Here is a 25,703-nt window from a genome sequence, read left to right as displayed (position 1 = left end):
GAAGGAGAAGGTAGTGTTCTTACAGCCTTCCAAATGTTGGCCTGCATTCTCCTTTCTTTCTTTACTTTGACAGCCTGATGACTTTGTGGGTGTTTCCATTTCCATATGTCTAGTTATCAGTCTGACCAACTGTCAGTTCTGTCATCTCATTTGGTGGGTACACAATGGTATGGAAAAAATGATGAGTCATTGACCTCAGAGCAGAGGCTATTTGCTAAGGGAAAGCTATTATCAAGAATTATGCTAAGCAGCTCTTCCTGTCAGATGGGTTTTGCTATTCATTCTGATACATGATACATGTACAGAAAGATTTCAGGATTGGATACAGAAAGAGAGGCAGGTAGTTGGAAAATATGGAAAAAAGAGGAGAATTTTAAAACTAATAAAGTGCTGACAGGAAACAAAGGCAATAGAATGGAAGGTTTGAAATGGGCATTTTGTTAATGAGAGAGCGAGTGAGTACTAAGCCATATTGTTATTAAAACTCAATATTTCTCTAAGAGGCTCCCTGAGGACACTAGTGTCCTGTGTTCGTTACTTGGGGAAAAGTTTTCTGGAAAATGTTTCTGAGAAGGCACGTTTAACAATATGCATCTTAAAATTCTACTTAAGTTTGTTGAACCCAGAATTTTACAAATATATTTCTCCCTTTGTTTTTCACTAAGACAGTGTTAATAGTCTGTGGAACTGCTGTCTTACAGAAGGAGAATAGGATATGCTGATAGAATTAAGCAGGCATCATAGTAACAGGTAACATTTATTGAACATTTGTTATCTGCTAAGCCTAGTGTTAAACTTAACATGGACTTTTTAAAATTTGGTCTTCATACCAACAGTATTGTAAAATAGGTATTATTCTTATTTTGCTGACAATGAAAATATTATAAATTATTAAATAATTTGTTCAAAGTCACATAGGGGGAAACTTGATTCAAACCCATTGCCAATAAAATTGATACTGCTGGTTACCAATGATGAGTCCTGCTTCCTCACATGTTAAAGTATAACATCAGAAAAGCACACCGAGGCAAGCAAATAAGGCAGTGTTTATTTAAGAAGTGGAACACAGACTTCTCCTGGAAGGGCAAAAGGGACCATTGCTGGTATTCTGGTATCCCAAAAAAGCATTCTGCCTTTTTTTTAAAAAAATATGTCCCAGGCTTCCTTTGTTCTCCTACTCTCTTCCCCTCATCTCTCTCCTTCTTTCATACATGACAAGGCCCAGGAGATGCTCAGTGGGATGGCCAAAAAGTGGGAAACAGGTGAGCTGGAGGGAGGAGTGATCTGGGTAGGAAGGGGGTCCTGGGTGAATTAATTAGTAATTCCAATCTGCTCAGGAGTGGCTTCCTTAACAATTCTTTAGGATGGGCAGTAGAAGCCCTGCTTTGGGAACATTAACATTTCAATCTTGCATCATCACAGTTTCCAATCTTTGGACTCAAACCGATTTGTTCTGTTTTCTTCAGTTTGGCCTGATTTATCTATCTACCCTGACTACCTGTTGTTTTAATTCTGGCTTCTCAATAATGATAATAATAATAATACCTATCTCATTATGTTGATATGAGGATTAAAGGAAAGTGTTCATGTAAATTAATTTTAAAGCTTAAATATCTGGCCCCTTGTACTTTTTTTTTTTTTAACATGTTACAAGATTAAGATCCATGGAAAGTTTGCAGCCACAGGTGTTACGGAAACTCCCTTTGATCATGTCATGAAGGAGACAGGTTTTTCAAAGACTGAAGGACCAAATAGAACCAAATACTGAATATTTTCTAATTTCATAAACAGTGAACCCTCAGTATATGCAGTCAGTGGGCCAGATATTACACATACATTACCTCATATTATAGAAGAAACTTAAGCAGGAGAATCAAAAATCTTGCATTAGAAACTAAAGCAGGAGATGAAAGAAAGAGAGAAAGAGGGGAATAAGAGAGGAAAGAAGGAAATCTAATAGTGTAATGATCACATAATTAGAAACTGATAGAACCTACATTCAAATTCAGACAGTCCAACTCAGGAATTCCTGTTTTTAATCCTATAATACTGCTTCCTTGCCGCCATATAAATTAATGTATACAACTTTCCCTTGTTAGTAAATGTAAGCATATATCTCTATTAACATATGTAAGATATTTATTTTTTCATGCATTATCCATGTAAAAGACTTCTCTGTGATCGTATACCCAACATTGCTACCGCTGGGTCATATTTTTGAAGATAGAGAATGTTTTTTTGGAGGTAAAGGTGTGAGGAAAGGGTAACTTAAGGAATTCAGGAGGAAAAGAAATGCAGTTAGGTAAGGAAGTGACCCCAGGCAATTGCATTAGAAACAGGGTAGATGTAGGTCAAGCCAAAATGGAGTTCTTTGTGGGATCTGAGGCTGAAAGGCACTGGGTGATACACATATATTTTATCTCCTCCCATAAATAAATGTACATCGAATCTATTTCATTGTTAGTTTTGCTTTTTCCTAGAAATGTAGTGGCTTATGTAAGGATACTAAAATTATATAGTTCTGAGTTTGAATTTTTACTCTATCATTAAATGCAACCTCAGGAAAATTTCCAAATTGCATCAGCTATAAAATGGGAATGGACATACCTATGTCCCAGTTTATTTTCCTAAAAGACAAAATAAATAATATATAATGTGCAGGTGAGAGTAGGTGAACTTTTATTATTGATAACTATCATATTTTTTTTTGCTTTCCTGAGTTTTATGGGCTCAATTTGAAAACATTAATAACATTAATTAGGCTTTTTTTTTTTGTTCAGCCTTTTCATTTTTCTCCTATTTCAGAGAGGTAGATTCTAGCAACTTTGTGTCTCCAGGAACAGAATTGCCACTTTAGTTGAGCAGGTTAGTTTGCAGTTAAGAAAGCTCTGTTACTAGATGATTTTTAGAAGCCTATTACAAAAAAATAGATTTGAAGTGACTTTATTCTGTGCAGGAATTCATTTGAGCAGTTTTATCTAAATTGTTTACCCTAACCATGTGACTTGGTGTCAAAGAAAGATTCTTTAGGAAAAAAAAGTAAAACAATAAATCATTTACTTAAAGATTATTCAAATGACTATGTCCTACATTTTGTTAATAAGTCAAATCTATGTTTATATGGAGAAAAATGGTAATATTTCTGAATTGATTTAGGCAGTTATTAAGTTGGTATAGTCTAACTCAGGTAGGACTTTGCTTAACTCTTGCTTCATATCAAGGTGCTTTGAAAGAGTCTCATGTGCCCTCTTCATGTTGTAGAGAGCAAATGATTTCAAGTGCAAGAAATACAATTTTCAGGAGTTATGTGTATAAAGGTGTCACGGGAGGTTTAAATGCAGTAGAATTATAATAGAAATGCAATGATTTACTGAAGATCTTTATTTTTTTTAATTTGCAGGATGAGTAAGAGATACTTACAGAAAGCAACAAAAGGAAAACTGCTAATAATAATATTCATTGTAACCTTGTGGGGGAAAGTTGTATCCAGTGCAAACCATCATAAAGGTAAGCTCTTCTGTTTCCTTTCTCAGCTCAGTGCTGAAGTGGACTCCCCTTAACACAGACTGTCTTGTTCTGCCTTCACTGGTCTGTTACATTTTATTAGGTGTGGGTCCTCTCTGACAATTTTCTTTAAGTAAAAATGCAGAGAGTTATCCTTAAGATGACTTTGGTAGAGGAAACATGGTATTTCCAGGATTACTGCCATTTCTATAAATGCTGTTGAAAGAGTATAAAATCTTACCTCTATCTTTCCTTCCCTTTTAAGATAGAAATGTTAAAAATGTTGAATTGGTGAGTAATAAAGATGAGTTTCAGATTGCTGTCATCCTCACAAAGAAGGCATCTTTAATGATATGTATTTTAATAATACATATAAAATTCCTTTCTACACTTTTTGTGACCAGAGTGTTTCTTCCACCACCATCTGGACACCTCCTCTAGCCCCATCTGCAGCAGGCTCAATTCTGCCATAGAATAGAGTGGGGATATTTGTTCTATATACATGTGCTAAGCTTGACAGCTCAAAATTATGCCCTTCCTGTCCTCTTTCCTGGCCATCAGGCTCAGAATAATGAATAACTGCTTTTTCCAGATGAGTTAAAATGGGGCTATTTCTGAACTATACCTACTATAATCAAGTATTCATAACCTGAAAAGTTAATTTAGATTTTTCTATGAAATATAGTTTTATAATTCAGTTCTAAGTCCACTATAAAGTCTAGAGACCATCAACTTACTTTCTTATTCTACTTATGGGAAAAGGGGGAATTAAGACTGCTTTGAACCCTATAACACTTAAATTAGTTACACATGTGCATTAATTAGCATTATATGGAACATTAACACCAAGGAGAGGAGAGTTGTAATATGAGGGAGTGATGCCTATAAAACAAATCTCTTCCTCTTGTATTTAAAGCCAAAAGAGATATCTTTTGAAATAGAATTTTATGAAGAATTCCTTCATATAATTCTGGTTTTGACCCACCATGTGTGTATCTTAATTTACATAATATTTTAAATATAGCATACTATTAATCAAACATTAAATGCTTGACAAGCTTAGTGATTCAGGAGACTGAGGGAGGAGGATTGTAAGTTCAAGGATAGCCTCAGCAACTTAGTGAGACTCTAAGCAACTTTGTGAGACTCTGTCTCAAAATAAAAAAAAAAATCTTTAACAGCTATTATCTATGTAAAATTAAAAAGATGACGTGAAGAATAATAATAAAGAAGAGACAGAGAGACGAAGTGCAGAGGTAGGGAAGGTGGCAGAATGGCTCTTTGTCCAAGAAGCCACGTTTATTTATACCAATAGGATATATTAGGTCATTAGTACCATAAACACATTATTGCTTAGAGTATCAATAAGATTGCTTATTCTGCAGTTACATTTCACAGTTACAATATGCAATGTTAGGAGCTTTGTCCAGTTCTCAAGAAAGTTCATTATCCGAAATTACTGTTAGGTGAGCAGCTCCAGGAGTACCAGAGCTTGGTGAAACATTGTAGTTATCTAATAGACAAGTTCTTCTATTCCTAGGAGCTATGTGCCTCCAATCAAGGTTGAGACTTGATGAGGCTCTAACAAAGAGGCATCTCAGGGCATTGCCATATCAGCTAGACATAACACATATATTATTAGCTCCTAAGAGAGATTACGGGGCATTCTAAGGGTGGGAAAATAGGGTGCCTGCTACCCTCCAGGAGTTTTCTCACCAGAGGAATGCTTCCTTGTACATTTCCACGGTCAGAATCCCTACAAGATGCCAAGAAGAACATTCCCCGTGGTCCCACATTTGCTACAGTGAACCAATTTAGGGACAAAGTAGTGTTAAATACCTTTTCAAAGAGTTGCACACTGTTGGGGCCCAGCCCCGACTTGAGCTTAACAAGAGAAGACACTATCCCTATTGTCCTTGATGGTCATGGTCACCCCAGTGCCCATTCCTAACCTGTTTAACTGAAAGAAGTAGGAGGGATTCATAGGAATTGTGCCTGGCCCAGAAAATCTTCCTGAAAAAGATCTTTCTCATCTAGAAAGCCAAATGGTGAGGTCTCATTCATAAAGATGAGAATCATTCATAAAGTTGCCCAAAGTATATATTTAATACTGTTGTTACTCTACTTTTAAGAATTTTTAAGTTGTTTTATGTTCTATGCTAACTCCAAAACTAAGATCCTTTCCTATTATTTGCCAAGAACATACTTTAATACAAGAACTTACACATTAGGTCAGGAAACTTGGTTAAATTACCAAATCCAAGACATTTTATAAGGTAGAGTTTGGGGTTGTTTTGCTGTTTCATTTCCACCTTGCCATTGATGTTTTGGGTGAAGATTTTACAAAAGATTTCTCCCTTGCTCTTTCTCCCTCCTTCCCTTCCTATCTCGTTCCTTTCTTTTCCACCTTTACATTTTTCATATAAAATGCTCTAATTGTATTGAACTATTTTACACATAAAATAGTAAGGGTAATGAAATATATATATATGGTAGTCATAGCACAGGTTCATAAAGTGAACATTACTAATGCTCTCACTTGCTAATTGAGAAATGTTGCATCTGATACTTTTGAAACTGGCTGTCTCTGCTCTGGCTTCATTCCTACAGCTCCTCCTTACTCAGGATAACCATCATTCTAGATGTTGCAATTATAATTCCTTGGCTTCTATTAATAATTTCACTATAAAATATGGATATGCTTCTCCAAATGGCATTTTGCCTACCTCTGGTTGTTTTTAAATTTATATAAATAGTATAATACTATAAATCATTTTCTTCAATTTATTATTTTGTCCAACAATGTTTGTTATATTTGTTACAGTTGATATGTAGCATTGTAGTGATAGTATATTAGTTTTTTTTACAGTTGATCCACATTTTATTATATGAAGCCTCCACAGATTCAGTATTTATTTTCTTGCATGTTAACATTTGATGTTCAATTTTATTGCAAATCTGAGCAATGATTCCATGAGCATTCATGGCCTTTTCCTTTGGTGTACTTGTGCAAGGTTTTCTTGAGGTAACATTCTCAGGAGCAAAATTGCTGGGTCACAGTGCAAACATATCTTCAATTGCACCAGATAATGCCAAATGTTTTTCCAATGTGATAGTCCTAATAAAGTTGTTTGAGGTATTTTCTTTTCATCTTTTCAATCCCTGTCGTTATATTTCCTCTTTCAGTCTGAGTATTGCTTGCTTGTGTAGTATATCTTTGGTTTTTGGATTAGTGTCCCTAGATTGGTCAATTTTATTAGTTTTCAAAGGACCAGATTTTGTCTTTTCTGATCCTTACATTTATATATTTTTTCATTTCTTTACTTTCTGCTCTTTATTGTTTCATTAATCTATTTGTTTTTTTACTTGTATAACAAACCCTTTAAATTATGCTTACCATAGGTCAAGCACTTGTTTTGGTGATTTAAAACTTGGATTTTTTTCAGTGGTCCTATAAAAAGCCCTGGCCCTCTGAGATTTTATATACTATGAGTATTAGATCTAAAGTTATTTATGTAGTTAATTTCATGGATCAATAAATAATAAAACTCATCTCCCCAAAGACCTAAATGGTTATAGTTGCATAAGTTCTGCTTATTAAGCTCTTAGAGGACAGAATGGTTGGGGCGCTATCTCCCTAGATATGAAGTCAAGACCTTGAAGACACCTGAAATATCTGGCCCTTGGAAAGATGAATTTACATTCTAAATGATAAAAATTTTTCTGTTTTCAGAAGGGGAAGAAAATATCTTTCTTTCTTTTATATACATGGACACATCAGCTATTCTCTGTCACTCACCGAAAGAGGAGTCATTGTTTACCTTGGACATTAGATGGACTTTTACAAGGGACAGAGGGCAGAGCAGGCGGATTCACCTACTATTTACTGTGAGGTAGTGAATAAGGAATTGGCTTTTGATCATACACCTCTGTGAGTGAGAGAAAGTGTCTTATCGAGTTGCTTAGTGCCTTGCTTTTGCTGAGGCTGACTTTGAACTCACGATCATCCTGCCTCAGCCTCCCAAGCTGCTCAGATTACAGGTGTGCAACACCATGCCCAGCTTTATAACCACTTTTACAGAGCAGACACTGATAAGGAGATGTTAAAGTATCATCACAAGTTGCCTAGTTGGTAAACAACACAGACAGGATTCAAATCTAGGCAGTCTTATACCACACAATTGTGATATTTATTGAGTAGTGAATTTCTTTCTATTTATACTATTTGGGATTTGGTTGACGTCCTGAGTCTCCGGATTAGTATTTCTCATGAACTTTAAAGTTTTAGACTGTATCTCTTGCCGCTGCCTCTCCACAGCTAGACCTGTGCTTGGTGTGTGTTAGGTGTGGTTCGCCTCTCACACTGTTGTATCTCATCACTTTTCCAGTGTCTCTGTGCAGTGTTTGGAATACTTATTCTTATCATCTTTATGCCATACTGATCCTGTATTCCCTTGGTTCTAATTTGCTCTTTAATCCACATAATGAGTTTGTTTCATTTATTGTATGCTACTAAAAGTTTTTGTCTTGCTAATTTGTTCGCATTTGATAATTTTACTCTCATGTTTTCAGTTTCTTCTTTACACCTATATCTATAATATATATTTTCCCCTAAAGATCACATTTTATAAAATTTTTGTGTTTTCTTTCCAGTGACTTTCCTTCTATATTATTTATTATAGAGTTTTGTGGGTTATTTTTAAAATTTTGTCAGCTAATGTCTGTTGGAATCATGTTTCTGAGAATTTTTTTAGGCCTTTGATCAGGATACATTCTTCTAGAGATGATTTGCATATCATATATCTTAGGGTAGGGTTCCCTGAAAGCAGAGCCAAGTCAGGAATTCTTATGTGATTTACTAAACAAGTACTCTCAGGAGGAGACAAGGAAAGCAGGATAGAGCAGGGATGAAAACCAAGTACAAATCAAAGAGAGTCTTTGCTGGTGAACCTTGTAGTCTGGTTGTATGGTAAAGCTTTGAAACATTTGCAGAGATAATCTCTCCTTGAGACTAGATGGACATATGTTTTGCTCTTGTGCCATTGGCCTTTGGCTGTTAGTGTGTTCTCCCTAGTAGGGAGTAGTCTTTCTAGGGAAGTGGTTCTCTTTAGTAGAGGGATGCCTGTGAACTGTAGTCAGCTAATTCATAGCAAGTGGAGGAAAGGTGCACGGTGGCTAAAAGATCTTGACAACCCTCCAAGTGCTAATTCCATTGCAGCCCACTCCTCAGACTTCTCAGATCTACCTGCTTCTCATGTAAGTCCATTCTCTCCAAGAAAAGGTTATCCAAGATTTTGGTTGGCCATGATTTCAAAGAAAACTTACTTGAGGTGTCATGGGGACCTCTGCTGATTCAGTTGCTGCCAAAGCCATTAGTGAAACTCAGATGCCCACCACTCTTGCCATTCTACATCTCCCTTTCCTTCAGTTAGCACTTTATTTATTCAGGAGATTGCCTGATGTTGGACTGGGGATTCTGAACCCCGGGGCACCACACTCTTAATGCCAGGATAGTTGTACTTGCACACTGATGGAGGTAACTGGCCTTTGGAGTGCCACAAATGCCCCAGTGAATCATCCATGTACCTAATATATTCATTCCTGTCTCAGAACATGGCAGCCACCCTATTCTTCCTGATTTCCAGTGTCATTTGTTCTATCATTTGTGTGTGTGTGTGTGTGTGTGGTGCTGGGAATTGAACCCAGGGATTTGTGCATGTGATACAAACACTCTGCCAACTGAGCTATATTCTTAACAATATTTAACTCCTTTGTTTTCTTGCTGGTCCTTGGGTATGAGAAGCCTAGACTGGTCCCCCAGCAACAGAAACTTTTTGTCTAGTGAGACTTTCTCTGTGTCCCTTGGTAAAAGCATCCCTTTCTGGGGATAAGTCCTCCTAGACCCATAGATTTTATTGATCTTTCTTTGGAAAGAAACAAACATACCAAGATGAGAAACTGAGTAACCCATAATTCTTCCACAAGAGGATATATATCCAGTTTGGATATATTTTCAGGAATATTTCAGACTGGATATTTCTAATGGAAAAGTTGTTTGTTTACTCAATAATTTTTGAGTACCTACAGTCAGGACTGAGAATATAGCAGTACATAAAAGAGACAAAAATCTTTGTCTTCATGGGGCTTTTATCTGAGAAGTGGGAAATAGATAATAAAAAGAAAAAGAAATAAAAGGCTGTGTTTTATGGTATAAATGCTCGGGAAAATATATAAAGGAAGAAAGAGGTCTAGAAAGTGTCCAGGAGGGATTATACTTTTAAATAAGTCCTTTGGGCAAGATTCGTGAAGTTTTCAGCCATGGGAATATCAAGGGGAAGGATGTTCCAAGTAGAACAGCAATAAGTATGAATGCTTTCAACATGCCTAGAGACAATGAGAAATAGCAACCAGGATTGTGTGCACAGAGGAAGAGAGTGGAGGATAGGTCATTACAGGACAGGTAAGTGTAGAAGATGAAAGAACTGAATAAATAGCTCTACCAAAATACCAGCGCAACAATGTCCTGCTCTCAAGAGCAACCACATGGAGAATGTGTCATCCCCCTTTTCTGAACATGATATAGAAACACTAGAAATCCAGAACTTTTGGATTTGAAAAAAAAAAAACCAGATATCTGAAAATCAGATATTGTTGTCATCTTCTTAATAAAATCTTCTGTGCTTTGGGAACTAATAGTCCCTCACACAAAGACAAATAAGTTTACTTCTTACACTGCCACAGAAAGATTCTGCCCTGAATTCTTAACAATTATATTGAGCTGGGCATTTCAGGGGGAATTAACTCAGAACACTGTGACAGCCAGTCAGAAAACATAAGCAGTATTTCCCCCTTGGAAGCAATTACATTAGGTGTAGCTTCAGATATTGGGGATCAGAGAGGAAGCATTTTAGTTTAGGACTCCAAGTTCCAAACAGAAAAATATAGCCATTAATCTTAGATGGCTAATATGTTTTCTTGTCTTTTTGTTCCCTATCCACCACATCCAAACGAAATCTAAAGTGAATGAGTCATAGCTAGGTGTTTGTGTTGGAAAAGGATCTATATTTTGTGTGAAAGATACACATAGGTGAGAGTTATACAGAAGGAGAATCCCCCAATAGTTGATTTGATTAGATAAGGTTAATTTTATGTCATCTTCATTGTAATACCCCTCTCATGACTAAATAATAGAATATTGTTTTGTTATTAACCTTAGTTACAACCTTTAATTGAATATTTTCTTTAAACCTATTTTTTAAATAAATTTGACTTTTAGTTCTCTGTCTGGGTTAAATGATATCCATTAGAATTGGGGAGGGGTGCCTCTTTACTTGTTTCTTGGTTCATTTAGTAGTTTATTTAATCATTCAGCCATCCAGGAGACAAAATATATATTGTATGTCTGATGATACAAGTATAAGCAAAATAGACATGATCCATGCCTAATGGAGTTTATAGTATATTTAGGAAGAAAAACATTAATTAGATAATCACACCAACACATATTTAATTAAGAATGATTAATGTGTTATAAAAATACAATTTCAGGATGTAAAATGGGTGGAAGGGGTTCAGGGAAATCTTTTCTAAGGAGGAGAATTTGAGCTCAGATCTAAAAGGGGAGTGGGAGTTAAGTAGACAGAGAGTAGGGCAAGGTATTAGGCAGGAGCTGCAGCCTGTGCAGAGGTGCTGGGATGTAGGGAAAGAGGGCTCTGGAGCTGAAAGAAGAGTGTCTTAGCTGGAGAGCGGAGAGTGAAACCGGTGGTGGTGCTCAGTCTGGAGAGGTGGTGGGAAAGATCCTTTGAATTCTGGTCAAAGTTGAAATTGTTTAGTCCAACTTAGCTAAGATATTACTAGGTTCTATTGGGCTAGTTTGCAGCAGATTATGATGTACACTAATGTTTTAGAACATGGATTTATAATTCATAGTGTTTTAAGAATCTTATTGATGAAAAACAGCTTAATGTCCCAAGAGGAAGAAAAATGGCCAGTACATAAAATAACTCTATTCTCAACTCTCAGAAATGCATTTTGTTATGTATCTTATTGAATTTTCAAAGTAAGGTTTCTTTGAGAAACTTCAGAAACAAACAAACATACCAAGAAGTTAAAAATCAAGTAACCCATAATTCTTCCACAAGAGATTATTAAATTATACTTAGATATATTTTTATCTGGTTCATAAACACATTTTACATATTTGAGAGCATATTATTCATTCATTTACTTATTATGCATGCATTTATTGACACAGACTAGTTGTAAGAGATAATGTTTCCCTTAGTGATTCTGCTTTAAACCATGCAGATAGAGTAACATTTCCTGAAGTGGCTTCTGTACCCTGATTTTTAAATTACTTTTTATGTTAAGATATATCATGTTTACATAATAGTGCATAAAATACTACATAATAATAATAATGCATAAATAATGCATGGTAATGCAAAAAATATATGTGCTTTAAAAAATACCTGTAAGACAAATAAGTGTGCAATTGTCAACCGCAATAAGAAATAGAATATTTTCAGTTCTTAAAAAATGCCTTATCTCTCACTGATGTAACTCTTCTTCCTTAGAGGAACTCCTTTCATGACTAAACAATAGAATTTCATTTTGTTGTCTTAATTATGTAAAAATGGAATCCTACTAATACATTTTTTAATGTAGTTTGCTTCTTACTCTCACCATTTTCTCTTGAGATTGATCTATGCTATAATAGGATTCTGTTATATGAATATAGTGAAATATATCTTTTTTTTTTTACTGTTGATGGAAATTTGGAACTTTCCAGTTGTTGACTGTTATTTCTGTGGACATAATTTGTAGGTACATGTATTTTTGCTCACATATAAAATCCCCCTCTGGACTATATTTCTAGAGCTTCGTATTTCATATGATAGACACATATTCAAGTTTTTCCCACTTAGCAGTATACTTAGCAGTGAATGATAAGTATTTATATATGTATTTGAAAAGTATCCATAAATATATACTTTAACTGAGGCATAGGAAACGCATTCTATAACTACACCCTAAATTTGTTTACAAAGTCTTCTTTGTTAAGTTTCATTTTTGCTTATTGCTGCTTATATAAAAACCGTGTACAATATTGTTTTCACATTTAGTATTAATTTCTATTTTTTTAAAAAATTATATTTTTAGTTGTAGGTGGACCACATATAAATAAATAAAATAAAAGTATTTTATTTATTTATATGTGGTGCTGAGGATCGAGCCCAGAGCCTCACAAATGCTAGGCAAGCACTCTACCGCTGAGCCATAACCCCAGTCCCTTTATTTCTCTTAATAGCTAATAAAATGAGACTTTGGGATTAAAAAGAATTAAAAGATAAGGTGTATATCATTCAATATCCTATCAAGAAATGTAGGGTGGCTTAATAGGGAATTATTGACAAAAGTGTTAGATGGACTAGAGGTGGAAATAGGGAGAGTGATACTGTTACTCAGGTACTTGTAACTTCAGAAAGTGTGTATTACTGTCCCTAGAAGTAGAAAAGCTCAAGCTCATAATCGGGTATGTCCAGAGCTCCTTAAAGCCCCATTGCTGCTTTAGGAATGACTTGCACTGCCCTTGAGCAGGAAACTAGGAACCAGTTCTTCCATGATACTCCAAGAGCCTGGGAGTATGAATGCTGTCAATACCACTAGGTTTTAATGCTGCTAAAGCCCCCAGGAACTTAGCACTTAGGAAGCCAGAAGTAGGAAAAGATATTGGGTCTTCTTCATCCCTTCAGTCTTCCTATCTTGTAAGTGCCTTCTTCAGACTTTTAAGACCAATACAGTAGAGGACAAGAGTCAGGGGTTGAGGATGGGGAAGAGGAGTTGAAGAGGTAGATAGTAATGACCAAAATACATTATGTGCTCATAAAAATATATAATGAGAATCTCCTCCACTATTTTGTGTAATTATAATGTATCAATTTTTTTAAAAAACAAAAGAAAGAAGAAAAGAAGCAGATTTCAAGACAGAATTCAATGTGCAAGAAATTTACTGGGAGAAACACCTTTGAAATAGGGGAGAGGAAGCTTCTCTTCCAGGAAGGAATGAATCTCCAGACAACAATGAGTGTCTGACATGTGATCTAGGAGTAAGACCTGCATATTTTAGCATAGTCGAAAAAGACTTGTCCAGGCCTATTGGGAATCCCTTAGTGAAGGCTGTCATTTCTGGGAGTCCTATAGTGGGGAACCATATGTTCCATAGTGTGAAGGCTATAGTATGTCTGTCATGCTTGGTCATTGGCTGGTATCACCCCAGAAGAAGAGTGACCTTGGTGGAACCAGATGGTGAATCCAAAAAGATGGGGCAACTGTAGTTTGTTCTTTACAATAGATTCTTTTGAGAGGGATATAAGCACATGTCTTTAGGGGTGCCACAGTTTCAAGAGCAGAATATAATCAGAAGCCAGCTGATAGGGAAGTCTGGGAATAGCATCAAATCTTCTAGACCTGTTCTATAGAGAAGGACTATAGGAGGGTAGACATTTGAGAAGAAAATGACAAATATCTGCCACAAGAATAATTAAACACTAATACTTTTTATTCCATGGAAAAATCATACAAAACTTCCTATTTTAATACTCTGAAAATATTGGCTACTAATATTTGAAAAATGCCTTTGTTAAAAGAGAAGGTTCAGACATAGTCTCTTATTCATATACTTTGTACTTTTGAGTCCTAATGTATGGATCAAGTTTCCTTTTTTTTTTGTTCTCTATGATTTGGATTAAGTCATCAATTCTTTTGCCAATTCAATGCTTTTTATTGTTAATTTGTTTAAGAAATAAATAACTGTGAAGACATGATGTGTATGTATTTACATATTTTTCAATATAATATTATTTAACATAATATTTATGTATCTAAGAATATAAAATATCATAAACTATTGTTGGAAATAATTGAAAAATAAAAAATAATAACTTTTAAAGCACCTCAAATCTCACAGTACATATACCACCATTAACTTTTGAATATTATTCATATTATAAAATTAAGAGTATCTATTTATTTGTGTCCATCTTTCTTACTTATTATTATGTCTTGAGCATTTATTCATGTTTCTTGTGGAAATATTTAACTATCTTATGTTAGTGAATATTTAAGCTGTATTTATTTTTCCTTTAGTAAAAGTAATATTTTTATTTTTAAAATATTTTAAATTTTAAAATGAGTATTTGTATGTACAATTGTTTTCCCCACATCTGTTTATTTACTTAGGCTAGATATGTAGTGAGAGAATTATTAGGTCAAATGATTTAAAATGTTATTATGTTTTGAAAATTATATTTTTAATTATAATTTTGTGTTTGTTTTTGAATATGTGTGTGTATGTATATGTATATGTATATGCAGGAAAATCGAAAATTCAAAGCCAGCCTCAGCAACTTAGTGAGGCCCTCAGTAACTCAGTGAGAATCTGTCTCTAAATAAAATATAAAAGAGGGCTGGGGATGTGGCTCAGTGGTTAAGCATCTTTGAGTTCAATCCCTGGTTTAAAAAAAAAAATTGCCCTTTGTAGTTCTGAGTGTTTGAAAGGCTCTCCAAGGAAAATCAGCGGATCAGCCTGTGAATGGAACCTAGACTAGCCACAGTCAGCTCACATACCAACACAGCAGCTCAGTTCAGCTGGTAGATGCTTTTCATGGATATGGTTAGAGGAAAATAAATGCTCAGTAGTTTTTGGTTCTAAGTACACAAAGGTCCACCTTGAGCTCTTAGGGTGGGAGAACACAACATAATTTTTTTGCTTGAAGTGGGTGTCCTCACCTGACTCAGTTAGCAGCTCTCAGGGGGATATTAAAAGAGACAAAGGAAAAATGTCATCAACTTTACTGTAAAAACAAACAGTATATTCAAGAATCTTGGCTAGGTTCATCTATGTGTCTGTTTCATATTAAAGATGGTACAGAGGGCTGTGGCTGGGGCTCAGCGTTGAGCGCTTGCTTAGAACGTGCAAGGCCCTGGGTTCGATCCTCAGCACATATAAAAATACATAAATAAAATAAAGGTATTGCGTCCAACTACAATTAAAAAATATTATTTTTTTTAAAAAAAGATGCTACAGAGATGGCAAGAATTTTAGAGAGAAGAGCTTTCAGTATGTCTGTGCCTCAAATCACACTGCTTCAGTCCGGACTGTTTGTCTTCCATGGCTGGTGTGCACATTTGATCCTAAGATTTCTCTTCTCCATCAGCCTGGTAAATTACCTTCTCCTATCTTCGTGTAAGTACATTTTGAGTCTTACACTTCTTCCTTTTTATTACTTTACTTTTTCATTTTGGTGATTACATTCTCTAGCTTCTTCTTGAAAAAGAAAACGCAGGGATTTATATTTTTTAAGACCTTATCTAAATATATCTTTGTTGTACCATCATCTTAATTGATAGTTTGATCGGGTATATAATCCTACAGAGTGAATCATTTTTCTGTAGAATATGAAGATATTTGTCTCTCTTTTTTTGTTTGTTATGTTGCTATTGTGAAAGTGTGAGGCCATTTATAATCCTTATTTATAATCCTTTTATAATCCTTATTCTTTGATTACAACCCTTTATTTCTTTTCCCTTTCTCTTCTGCTTGACTCTGTTCTGTAATTTTAAATTGACATTTCTATTGGTGAATATTCATTATCATGAACTGCTGAGTCCTACATTCTTGTATTCTTTTCTGGCAATTCATGTCCTTCAGTTGAGAGAACATTTCTGGAATTATTTAATTGAGGATTTCCTCCCCTATTTCTGGGTCTCTTGTTGTTTAGCTGTCTGACCTCATGATCTTATCTTTTAATCTCTTGTATTTCTTCTCTCACCTTCATTGATTTTTGCTCTAATTTTTGGTTTCAATTTCATGGCCTTCATTGTCCAAAACGATGCAAAATTTTATATCTTCTTTTATACTTTGAGTCTCTAGGTGCCCTTTATTTATGTCATTTGAATATTTTCTTATACTCATTTTTATTATTTCTTCTAGTATCATATCTCCTCCAATTTTTGTCTTCACTTTGATAATTTTGTTTGTATCTTTCTTGCTGTAAACTTTCCTTGGATAATCCCAAACTGTCTGCTCTGAGAATATCTGTGATTTGAATAATTGGAAATTCAATATAAGGTGATCCAGGAGGGCATTTATTGGCGAACTACCTGTTATGGCTTGGATATGAGGTGTCCTCCAAAAGGCTCTTGACTAGATTGTGAGAGCTGTAACCTAATCAATGGATTAATCCAGTTGGTGGATGAATAATTTAAATGGACTGTGTGGTAACTGTAGGCATGTGAAGCATGGCTGGAAGAAGTAGGTCACTGTGGGTGTGCCTTTACGGTTTATATTTTGTCCTTGGAACACCTCCCTCTCTCTCTCTCTCTCTCTCTCTCTCTCTCTCTGTCTTCCTGGCTTTTATAGATTGAGAAGCTTTTCTCCATCACAACCTTGTATCAGGATGTTTTGCCGCATCTCAGGAATAGAGCAATGGAGCCAATCAACAGTAGATTGAGACCACTAAAACCACAAGAGAAAACAAACATTTCTTTCTCTAAGTTATTCTTTCCAGGTATTTTGGTCACAATGGTGAAAAGGTGCCTAGTACACCACCAATGATAGTATGTTTAAGTTTTCTCATTTGAGCTAGTTATGTTTCTTACATAACAGCAATTATGTCTTGGCTAAGAATGTCAGAGAGTTAAGAGGCACTCAGGTTGGGGGAGAAATATTTCACAGTCATCATAATGTCATTTATTCAGTTTGTTTTTAGTATGATGCCTACACTCCCTATTCTGTTTTGTGTTTCCCATTTCAGAAACCCAGACCACCTTCATCTCTTTCTCAGGAAAAAAAAAAGGAAAAGAAAAAGAAAAAGCACACTTCAACTTTCTACCTAACTTGGTGGATAGTCAGTTGTCCAGTGACATTGAATGATAAAGATTTAATTGCCTCTCAAACAGCTTTCACTAGTGCTCCCAAGTATAGTCCTCAACTTCTTACCCCTTATAGGATGGCTCTGATGCTTCTAGTTCCTCATTGTTTTGACAATTCTATGTTGCCAATCTAGAGAGTCTGCTCTCTTAAGTCTAACAAGTCAGTTCCAAGATTTTATTGCTCTTGCCTCCTGCTTAAACGCACATTTTTAAATCGCATGTCTTAAATCAAAACAGCAATGGTGTTTTAAATTTTGATATTTTTAACTTTTCTTATGCCTTTTCCTCTCTTGCCTCTCTTGTCAGACCCTCTCTTATTTTTCATGTATCTCTTTTGCAGCTCTAAATTTTTTATTCTCCACTCTTGTAGCTTATCTTTCATCTTGAACTAGATGGAAGTACAAAGCAGAAGTTTTGTAAAGTTTATTTTTTTGTTTTTACAGTATATTTTTATTTCTAAATCTTTCCCAACTTTATTGAGGTGTGATTGACAAAAATTGTGTACATTTAGTATATAACAACGTGATGTTTTGGTATATGTGTATGTTGTGAAATGATTCCACAATCAAGCTAATTAGCAGATCTGTCACCTCACATAATTACCAATATTTTGCAAGAGTGAGGACGCCTTTACTCTTTCAGCAAAGGTTAAGTGTACAAGAGTTTATTGTTAATTTTAGTCACCCTGTTGTAGGTTAGATCTCTAGTATTTATCTCTTGGCTAAGGGTTTATTTTATTTTTTATTCAATTTTATTTATTTTTTCAAAGAACCAACTTTTTGTTTTGTCAACTTTTTGGATTGTTTCTTTTGTTTCAGTTTCATTGAAACGTTTCATTTCAGCTCTTATTTTAATTATTTGCTGTCTTCTACTGCTTTTGGTGTTCCATTGTTCTTCTTCTAGTGCTTTGAGATATAAAGTTAGGTTATTTATTTGCTGACTTTCTATTCTTTAATGAATGCACATAATGCAATGAACTTTTCTCTTAGAACTGCCTTCATAGCGTCCCAGAGATTTTGAGATGTTGTATTACCATTCTCATTTACCTCTAAACATTCTTATTATTTCTCATTTACCTCTAAACATATCGTATGATTTCTTCTGTTATCCATTTGTCATACAATATCATATTATTTAGTCTCCACATGTTAGATTACCTTCTGTTTTTTATTTTATCATTGATTTCTAATTTCAGTCCATTATGATCAGATAGAATACAGGTTGTTATCTTTATTTTTTGTATTTGCTAAGAGTTGCTTTGTGGCCTAAGATATAATCTATTTTAGAGAAGGATACATGTGCTATTGAGAAGAAAGTGTATTCATTCTTTGATGGATGAAAAATTCTATATATGTCTGTTATTAGTGTGTTTTTTAGTTCTATAGCTTCTTTCCTTAGTTTTTGTTTGGAGGATCTGGCAGTAATGAGAGATGTGTGTTAAAGTCACAAAGTATTACTGTGTTGTAGGCTATTTGCTTCTTGAAATCGAGAAGAGTTTGATGTGCATAGATGCACCAAGGGAATAAATGTTTATGATTGTTATGTCATGTTGATGTATGATTTCTTTAAGTAGTATGGGATGTCCTTCTTTGTCCCTTCTGATTAACTTTGGCCTAAAGTCATTTTATCTGATCTGAGTATAGAAACTATTGCTTGTTTACGGTTTCCATGTGAATGATACTTTTTTTATATACTTTTACCTTCTGTCTGTGGATGTCTTTGCCTATGAGGTGAGTCTCCTGGAGATAGTATATTGTGGGGTCTTGTTTTTTAATCCAATCTGTCAGTCTGTGTCTTTTGATTGATGAGTTTAGGCCATTAACATTCAATGTTATTATTGAGATGTGATTTTTATTCCCTGTCACTTTGATGTATTTCTGTTTTTTAATTTGAATTTGTTTATACTTTGATTAACCTGTATTCTAGTGTAGTTCTTCCCTTTGCTGCTTTTCACTTTTATTTTTCATTTCCTCTTCATGAAATATCTTATTATTTTTTGTAGTGGAGGCTTTCTAGTTGTGAATTATTTTAAAAACGTCTGTTTATCATGGAAGGTGTTTATTTTATCATCAATTCTGAAGCTTAATTTTGCTGGGTATAGTATTCTTGGCTGGAATCCATTTTCTTTCAGCGTTTGGTATATATTATTCCCTGACTTCCTAGCTTTGAGGATCTGGGTTGAGATTCAGAGTGCTTTCCCTCTAAAAGTGACCTATCATTTTTCACTGATAGCCTTTAATATTCTATCTTTATTTTATATGTTAAGCATTTTCATAATAATGTGTGTTGGAGGCTAGGATTGTGGCTCAGCAGCAGAGTAAATAAAGGTATTAAAAATAATGTCTGTTGTAATTTTGTATATTTGGGGTCCTGTGAGCATCCTATATTTGATTTTCTGTCATTCTGGGAGATTTTTTGATATTTCATTGAAAAGGTTGTGCATTCCAAGCCTTCATCTATCCTAATAAATCTTAAATTTGGTCTTTTTAGGTTATCCCATATCTCTTGGAAGTTCTATTCATGGTCTCTTAATATCTTTTCTCCATGGTCAACTTTGTTTTCAAGATTATATATTTTGTATTCATTGTCTGAAACTCTGTGATCTAGTCTGTTGGTGATGTTTTCCATTGAATTTTTTTTGTACTAGGAATTGAACTCAGGAGCACTTGACAACTGAGCCACATCCCCAGCCATATTTTATATTCTGTTTTGTATTCATATTTTTTATTCTGTTACCTTGTTTTTGCTGAGGCTGGCTTTGAACTCACAATTCTCCTGCCTGAGCCTCCCAAGCTGCTAGAATTACTGGTCTGTGCCATTATGCCTAACTTCATTGAATTTTTAATTTGATTTATTGTTTCCTTCATTTTGAGGATTTTTGCTTGATTTTTTTTCAGAATATTTATATCTTTATTGAAGTGATCTTTCACTTTCTGTATTTTCCTTTACTTCACAGATCAGTTTAACCATGTACATTCTAAACACTTCTCTGACCTTTCTTCACTATGATGTCAAAGAATTCTGTTACTGGAGTATCTTGGTTGGTTTGGGGTGATTTGTTCCCTTGCTTTTTCATGTTGGTCGTGTGTCTACTCATCTAACAATATGGATATGAGGCAGTAGAGTTTATACCTGTGGACTTCTAGTGTCCCTGAAGGTTTCTAGTACCTCACTAATGTTTAGAGGGAGAAAAATAATAACAACCAGTGCAAACAATATGCTGCATTAAACTAAATTAGTTCCTGCTATGATGTCTACAATTTTAATTGTCAGAATAAAGAAAAATGATATGATCAGTTGTTGTCTACAATAAAAACCTTACGTTTGCAAAAGGGTTTATAATTTCAAGTGTTAAACAGGCAGAGAACAGAAGTGATATAGGATATGTTGATTATGCAAAAGGAAGAGAGAAGGTATAAGTAAAAAATTAAAGGAAGAATGAAAGAGAACAATAGTGATTGGCTATTAGCAGAAGAAAAGAGAGAATCGAGGAACAGATGAGAGAAAAAAATATATATATAAAGTAAAAATTTTAAAAATTAAAAATGAAGGAATATAAAACAAAACTAAAATTTAATAATAAAACATCCTAGTCCTCAAAAAACTGATCCATGAGAAATAACTGGCTTCAAAAATGCTAGAAATGAAGGAAAAAAACCCCAAATATGAGTGTGTATGAATGTTCATGAACCGTTAAAGTCACAATTAAAGAAAAGTAAATAAAAGGAAAAAAAAAAGAGGAGAGAAAAAGATTTAAATTAAAAATTAAAGAATTGTCTCCATTAGAGTTCAAAAGATTCTCAGCTTCTCTTCTCAACAGTGTTAACTGAGGCCACCTGGAGTGTGATGCTCTACCCTCTGGAATGTTGGAGTGAGAAACGTAATCCCATAGGTCGGTTCCTTGCTGAGAAGCTGCATGTCTGCTTTCTTGGTTTCATGCTACAGAGCAGCCAGGAAAGTGACCTTCACTAGGGAGAGAGATAAGGGTCTAATTTCATTTTGTTACTTATGGATTTCTAGTTGTTCCAGCACCATTTGTTGAAGAGGCTATCTTTTCTCCAGTGTATGTTTATGGAGCCTTTGTTTAGTATGAGAAAACTGTATTATGTGGGTTTATCTCTGAGTCTTCTACTCTGTTCCATTGGTCATCATGTCTGTTTTGGTGCTAATGCTGGCCTTGAACTTGTAATCCTCCTGCCTCAGCTTCCTGGGTTGCTGAGATTACAGATGTGCCTCACCAAACTGAGACATTTGTTATTTTTTGACTGTGTATAATTCATTAAACAGGAATATTGATTTGTTTCCAAATATATAATGGGAACTGTGAAGTTTTCAACAACTATTCAACATGTTATTTTTTCATTTTTATTTATTTTATTTGGGTTTTTTTTTTGTTGTTGTTGTAGATGGACACAATACCTTGACACAATACCTTGATTTTATTTATTTATTTTTATGTGGTGCTGAGGACCAAACCCAGTACCTTACATGTGCTAGGAAAGCACTCTACCACTGGGCTATAACCCCAGCCCTCAACATGTTATTTCAAATAATTTATTTCAGTTATTACTATGAGTGTTCCTTGTCACCTAGCAAGTTAAAGAGGTCTTTAATTATTTAACTTAGAGTGAAATTTGTTATAATTTGCTTCCTTAGAGCAATGTTTGTCAACTTTTCCCCATCTTTTTCTTCTAAGAGCCTGCCTTCACTTGAAATTTTAATATTATAGATACAGCATCTGTTTGTATGTTATATGTATGTATGTTATGTGATTTATAAATACAGAGAGTAAGATTTTTTGTCTTTCAGGAACTGATTTTCACCTCTTTGGGAAATGGTATGATCATAGTGAAAATGAATGACTGAATTAGTCAGTTCTTGTTACTAGGAGAGTTATTCATTACTATTCTTTTCCTGTCATTTAGCATCATTTATAAAAGTCCTAATAGATATGAATATAAAGGACCCTAGGATTTGGAGGAGCTATTATAACCTATAAATCAATAATATTCATTTTAATTAATTTATATGGCGATGTATTTCAAGGAAAATTTTGTTTATATTATAATGTCTTTATTATAGTGTTCTTCATAGGAATCATGTAAAACCATATAACACACACACACATACACACACACAAAATTATTATGCTTTGAAAGTACTTAAATCTGTGTGCAGGTCATACTAGGCTTCTACTTCTTGGTCCTGTGAATACCTTTCACCAAATCATATTGCTCCAAAGTTTTTTAAAAAATATTCTAAGTTATCAAGCCACTGGAGAACATTTTTTAATATTGTCTGTGGTTTTTACTTTTTCATATTGAAAAATGTGATTGAATATCTGTGTAATAAATGTCATATGCTTAGTAATGTAAGCCTAGTCATATTTGGAGGTTATTTAAAATTAATATGCAGGATACAATGATGGGTATTAAATTATTAAACAAGATGATTGCTTAGCTGACCACTCATGATAAACATGTCTACTTCCCTAAATAAATTGTTTATAAGTTCATAATGAGTATGGAAGACTGCATTTGTAGAATAAACAGATTGAAGGACCAATTTGAATTAGTGCTTGTGAAACTTACCTGGTCTCAGTGTTGAAAGAGAAGAAAATTGAGAGTCAGGAGGATTTAGGGTCTGAGCTGAATGCCCTTGGGTGAAACACATTACCTCTAAACATTTTAGTTTCTTTATCTGTTAAAAAAAAAGAAATAATAGGTGCTCATATTCTTATACTGAATTGGCAGAGAAATAAAAAATGATTATACATGTGAACATTCTTTGAAAGTTCCATAAAATGTAAGTTATTGTTTCTGCTACATACAAATTTTGAATTTTACTGCTAATACTTTAAAAATATTGATAGGTTTGAAAGGCATTCCTTGAGAAATAAAATTAAAGCATGAGTTATGTTGGGGAAATTTTCTTACTCTTTTGAAATATGATATAATGCATATAAGAATCAGTTCTGAATTCTTTCTCCATACATGAAATTCATCTGCTTTGGCACATGTCTAACTGTGGGAGTATTTTGAGGAAACTGAGTGCCACCTGTCAGTAGAAAAAAATCATGCTGTGCTATGAAGTATTTTCAGGTTATCTGTAGCTTGCTGAAAGGTGATTGTTGAGAAATCAATCAACTGAAAAGTTTTTTCTGATCTGAACAAACTGCATTGGACTTATAAAAAGAAATGCAAATCAACTATAGATAAAAATGACAGTACCACTAATAGAGGATTCAGGAGAATGCAAGTTGGTATGTCATTTTATAATGTTATAGGATTATTTTATAGTAGTTATAGGCTATGTTATTTTCACTTTAATTTTTTTGAATTGGGTATTTCTGTGTTACCAGCTTGGCCTCTAACTGACTCTCTTCCTGCCTCAGCCTCAGCTGAGCTATCCAAGTAGTGGGATAACAAGTGTACATCACTGTGCTGAATTTAGCCTATGTGTTATTTTTTAACTCTGCAAATGTCTTATCTCAAAACAGATGTTAGTAAAAGCTCCCTTACTGTTGTTCTTGTTTCTAACACCATTATAAACCAGTGCCAAATACTCTCTCAAATGCCCACACTCTGTAGACTTTTAAGTCAAAGATAGGTGAAACAACATTTTAAAACTTATATGTTTCTAAAATTTGGTTTAGGTGATTTCTTGTAAGAGACCTCATTTTTATTGAAGAGAATTCACTTCTGTAGGTCAATCATGTTGATGTGAATAATTGTATCCTAAACATAAATCACTGTTTACATCTTACAAACAATAGATTTCTTGGCATAATTTAAACATAGCAAATTTTTGAAGGTAATTAAATTTCAAAGGTAATATTAAAGTCTCACTGATACTTTTTCCTCCCAAACATATCTTTTGGTAACTTATTTGTCATTCATTCATTCAAGAACTAGGGGTTATGCATCTGTTATGTGGCAGGTGTTACCTAAGCACCAAGGGACTATTCAGATGAGTAGATTACTGTGCTTTCAAGGAACTTTTCAACTAAAAAATACATTTGTGTAACTAAAATAGGAATACAATGAGTATATGATAAAATCTTACCTATTCACAGAAATACAGGAACAAAGTATGTGCACATGTGTAAATGTAATAATAACAGCAGAAAAAATGATAAAGTCCATTTTAATGTTGATCAAAAAGAAAATAGAAAAATTACTGGAAAGTGCATAAATATGCGTTAGTCTGAGTGTGTCAATGAATGTAAGAGATGGCTGGTTGTGTGACAGATGAGTAAGAGATTTGTAAGGGAGGAAAGGGTGGGTGGTTGGAAGTCTGCTAGGAGAATGAAGAATTTATGTGGGCAGTAAGGAGGAAAAGATGACTGTAAACTATGATCACAAAATAACTTGTTTGATGAAATACCCCTGGGAGATAAACTCAAGTCTACAGTTTCTTCTAGAACTATAGCTTGGATTTTCAAATTACAAACCCAATTCACAGTTGAAGTCTCTTTGTGTTTTTAGGAAAGAAATTAAATGTCTCTACCAAAATGTCACTGGCATCTTTAGAGATATCTTTGGTCAGACAGTTGTTTAGGTTGCAATTATAGTTCTTATATAATTATAAATCAAGTTTTTATTGTAACAAATAATGTGTATATTATATAAACAAAGACAATAGCTCTAGATGAATCAACCCTTACATTGTGGAGGCATTTAAAAACAGCTATTCTGTATATTTTTTTCAGTTCTATCTGTTTTGAGACTGTGTTCTTATTTTATCAGACTCTAAGGTTTCCTCCAAAAAAGTAATAAACTTATAATAAACTATCTCATTAGTGAAAACCACCTTGGTAAATGTACTGAAATTATTACCACTGTTTTTTTCACAGATATTTTTGAACATGAATCTAATCATTTAGAAAATGCTGTTGGAGGTGGAGGTGTATATGTTGGCCTTCTAGACCCATAGTTTTCTGCATCCATGGATTCAATCAAATGCCGAGTGAAAATATTAAAGCAAAAATTGTGTCTGTACTTAACTTATACAGACTTTTTTTCTTTCTATTATTTTCTTTTTTAAAAAATTTTTATTGTTGGTTGTTCAAAACATTACATACTTCTTGATATATCATATTTCACACTTTGATTCAAGTGGGTTATGAACTCCCATTTTTACCCCATATACAAATTGCAGAATCACATCAGTTACACATCCATTGATTTACATATTGCCATACTAGTGTCTGTTGTATTCTGCTGCCTTTCCTATCCTCTACTATCCCCCCTCCCCTCCCCTCC

General features: G+C 34.2%; 1 protein-coding gene across 2 annotated transcripts in view; it reads left to right on the top strand.

Annotated features, from left to right (window-relative positions):
* The window catches only part of Tafa2 (TAFA chemokine like family member 2), a 445,981-nt gene that overhangs the window by 294,900 nt on the left and 125,378 nt on the right, over positions 1-25,703 (top strand). For both annotated transcript variants that reach the window (XM_058585993.1, XM_046465880.2), the window contains one exon: positions 3,401-3,507. In XM_058585993.1, the coding sequence (XP_058441976.1) occupies positions 3,402-3,507 (106 nt within the window). In that variant the 5' untranslated portion in view covers position 3,401. The remainder of the gene's footprint in view (positions 1-3,400; positions 3,508-25,703) is intronic.

This window comes from Marmota monax, unplaced genomic scaffold (genome assembly GCF_021218885.2).
Source record: "Marmota monax isolate L192 unplaced genomic scaffold, Marmota_monax_Labrador192_F-V1.1 WCK01_AAM20220418_F8-fsc00304, whole genome shotgun sequence".
Lineage (NCBI taxonomy): Eukaryota > Metazoa > Chordata > Mammalia > Rodentia > Sciuridae > Marmota > Marmota monax.
Note: the sequence above shows the minus strand (reverse complement) of the source record. Positions and strands in the feature narration are given on the sequence as shown.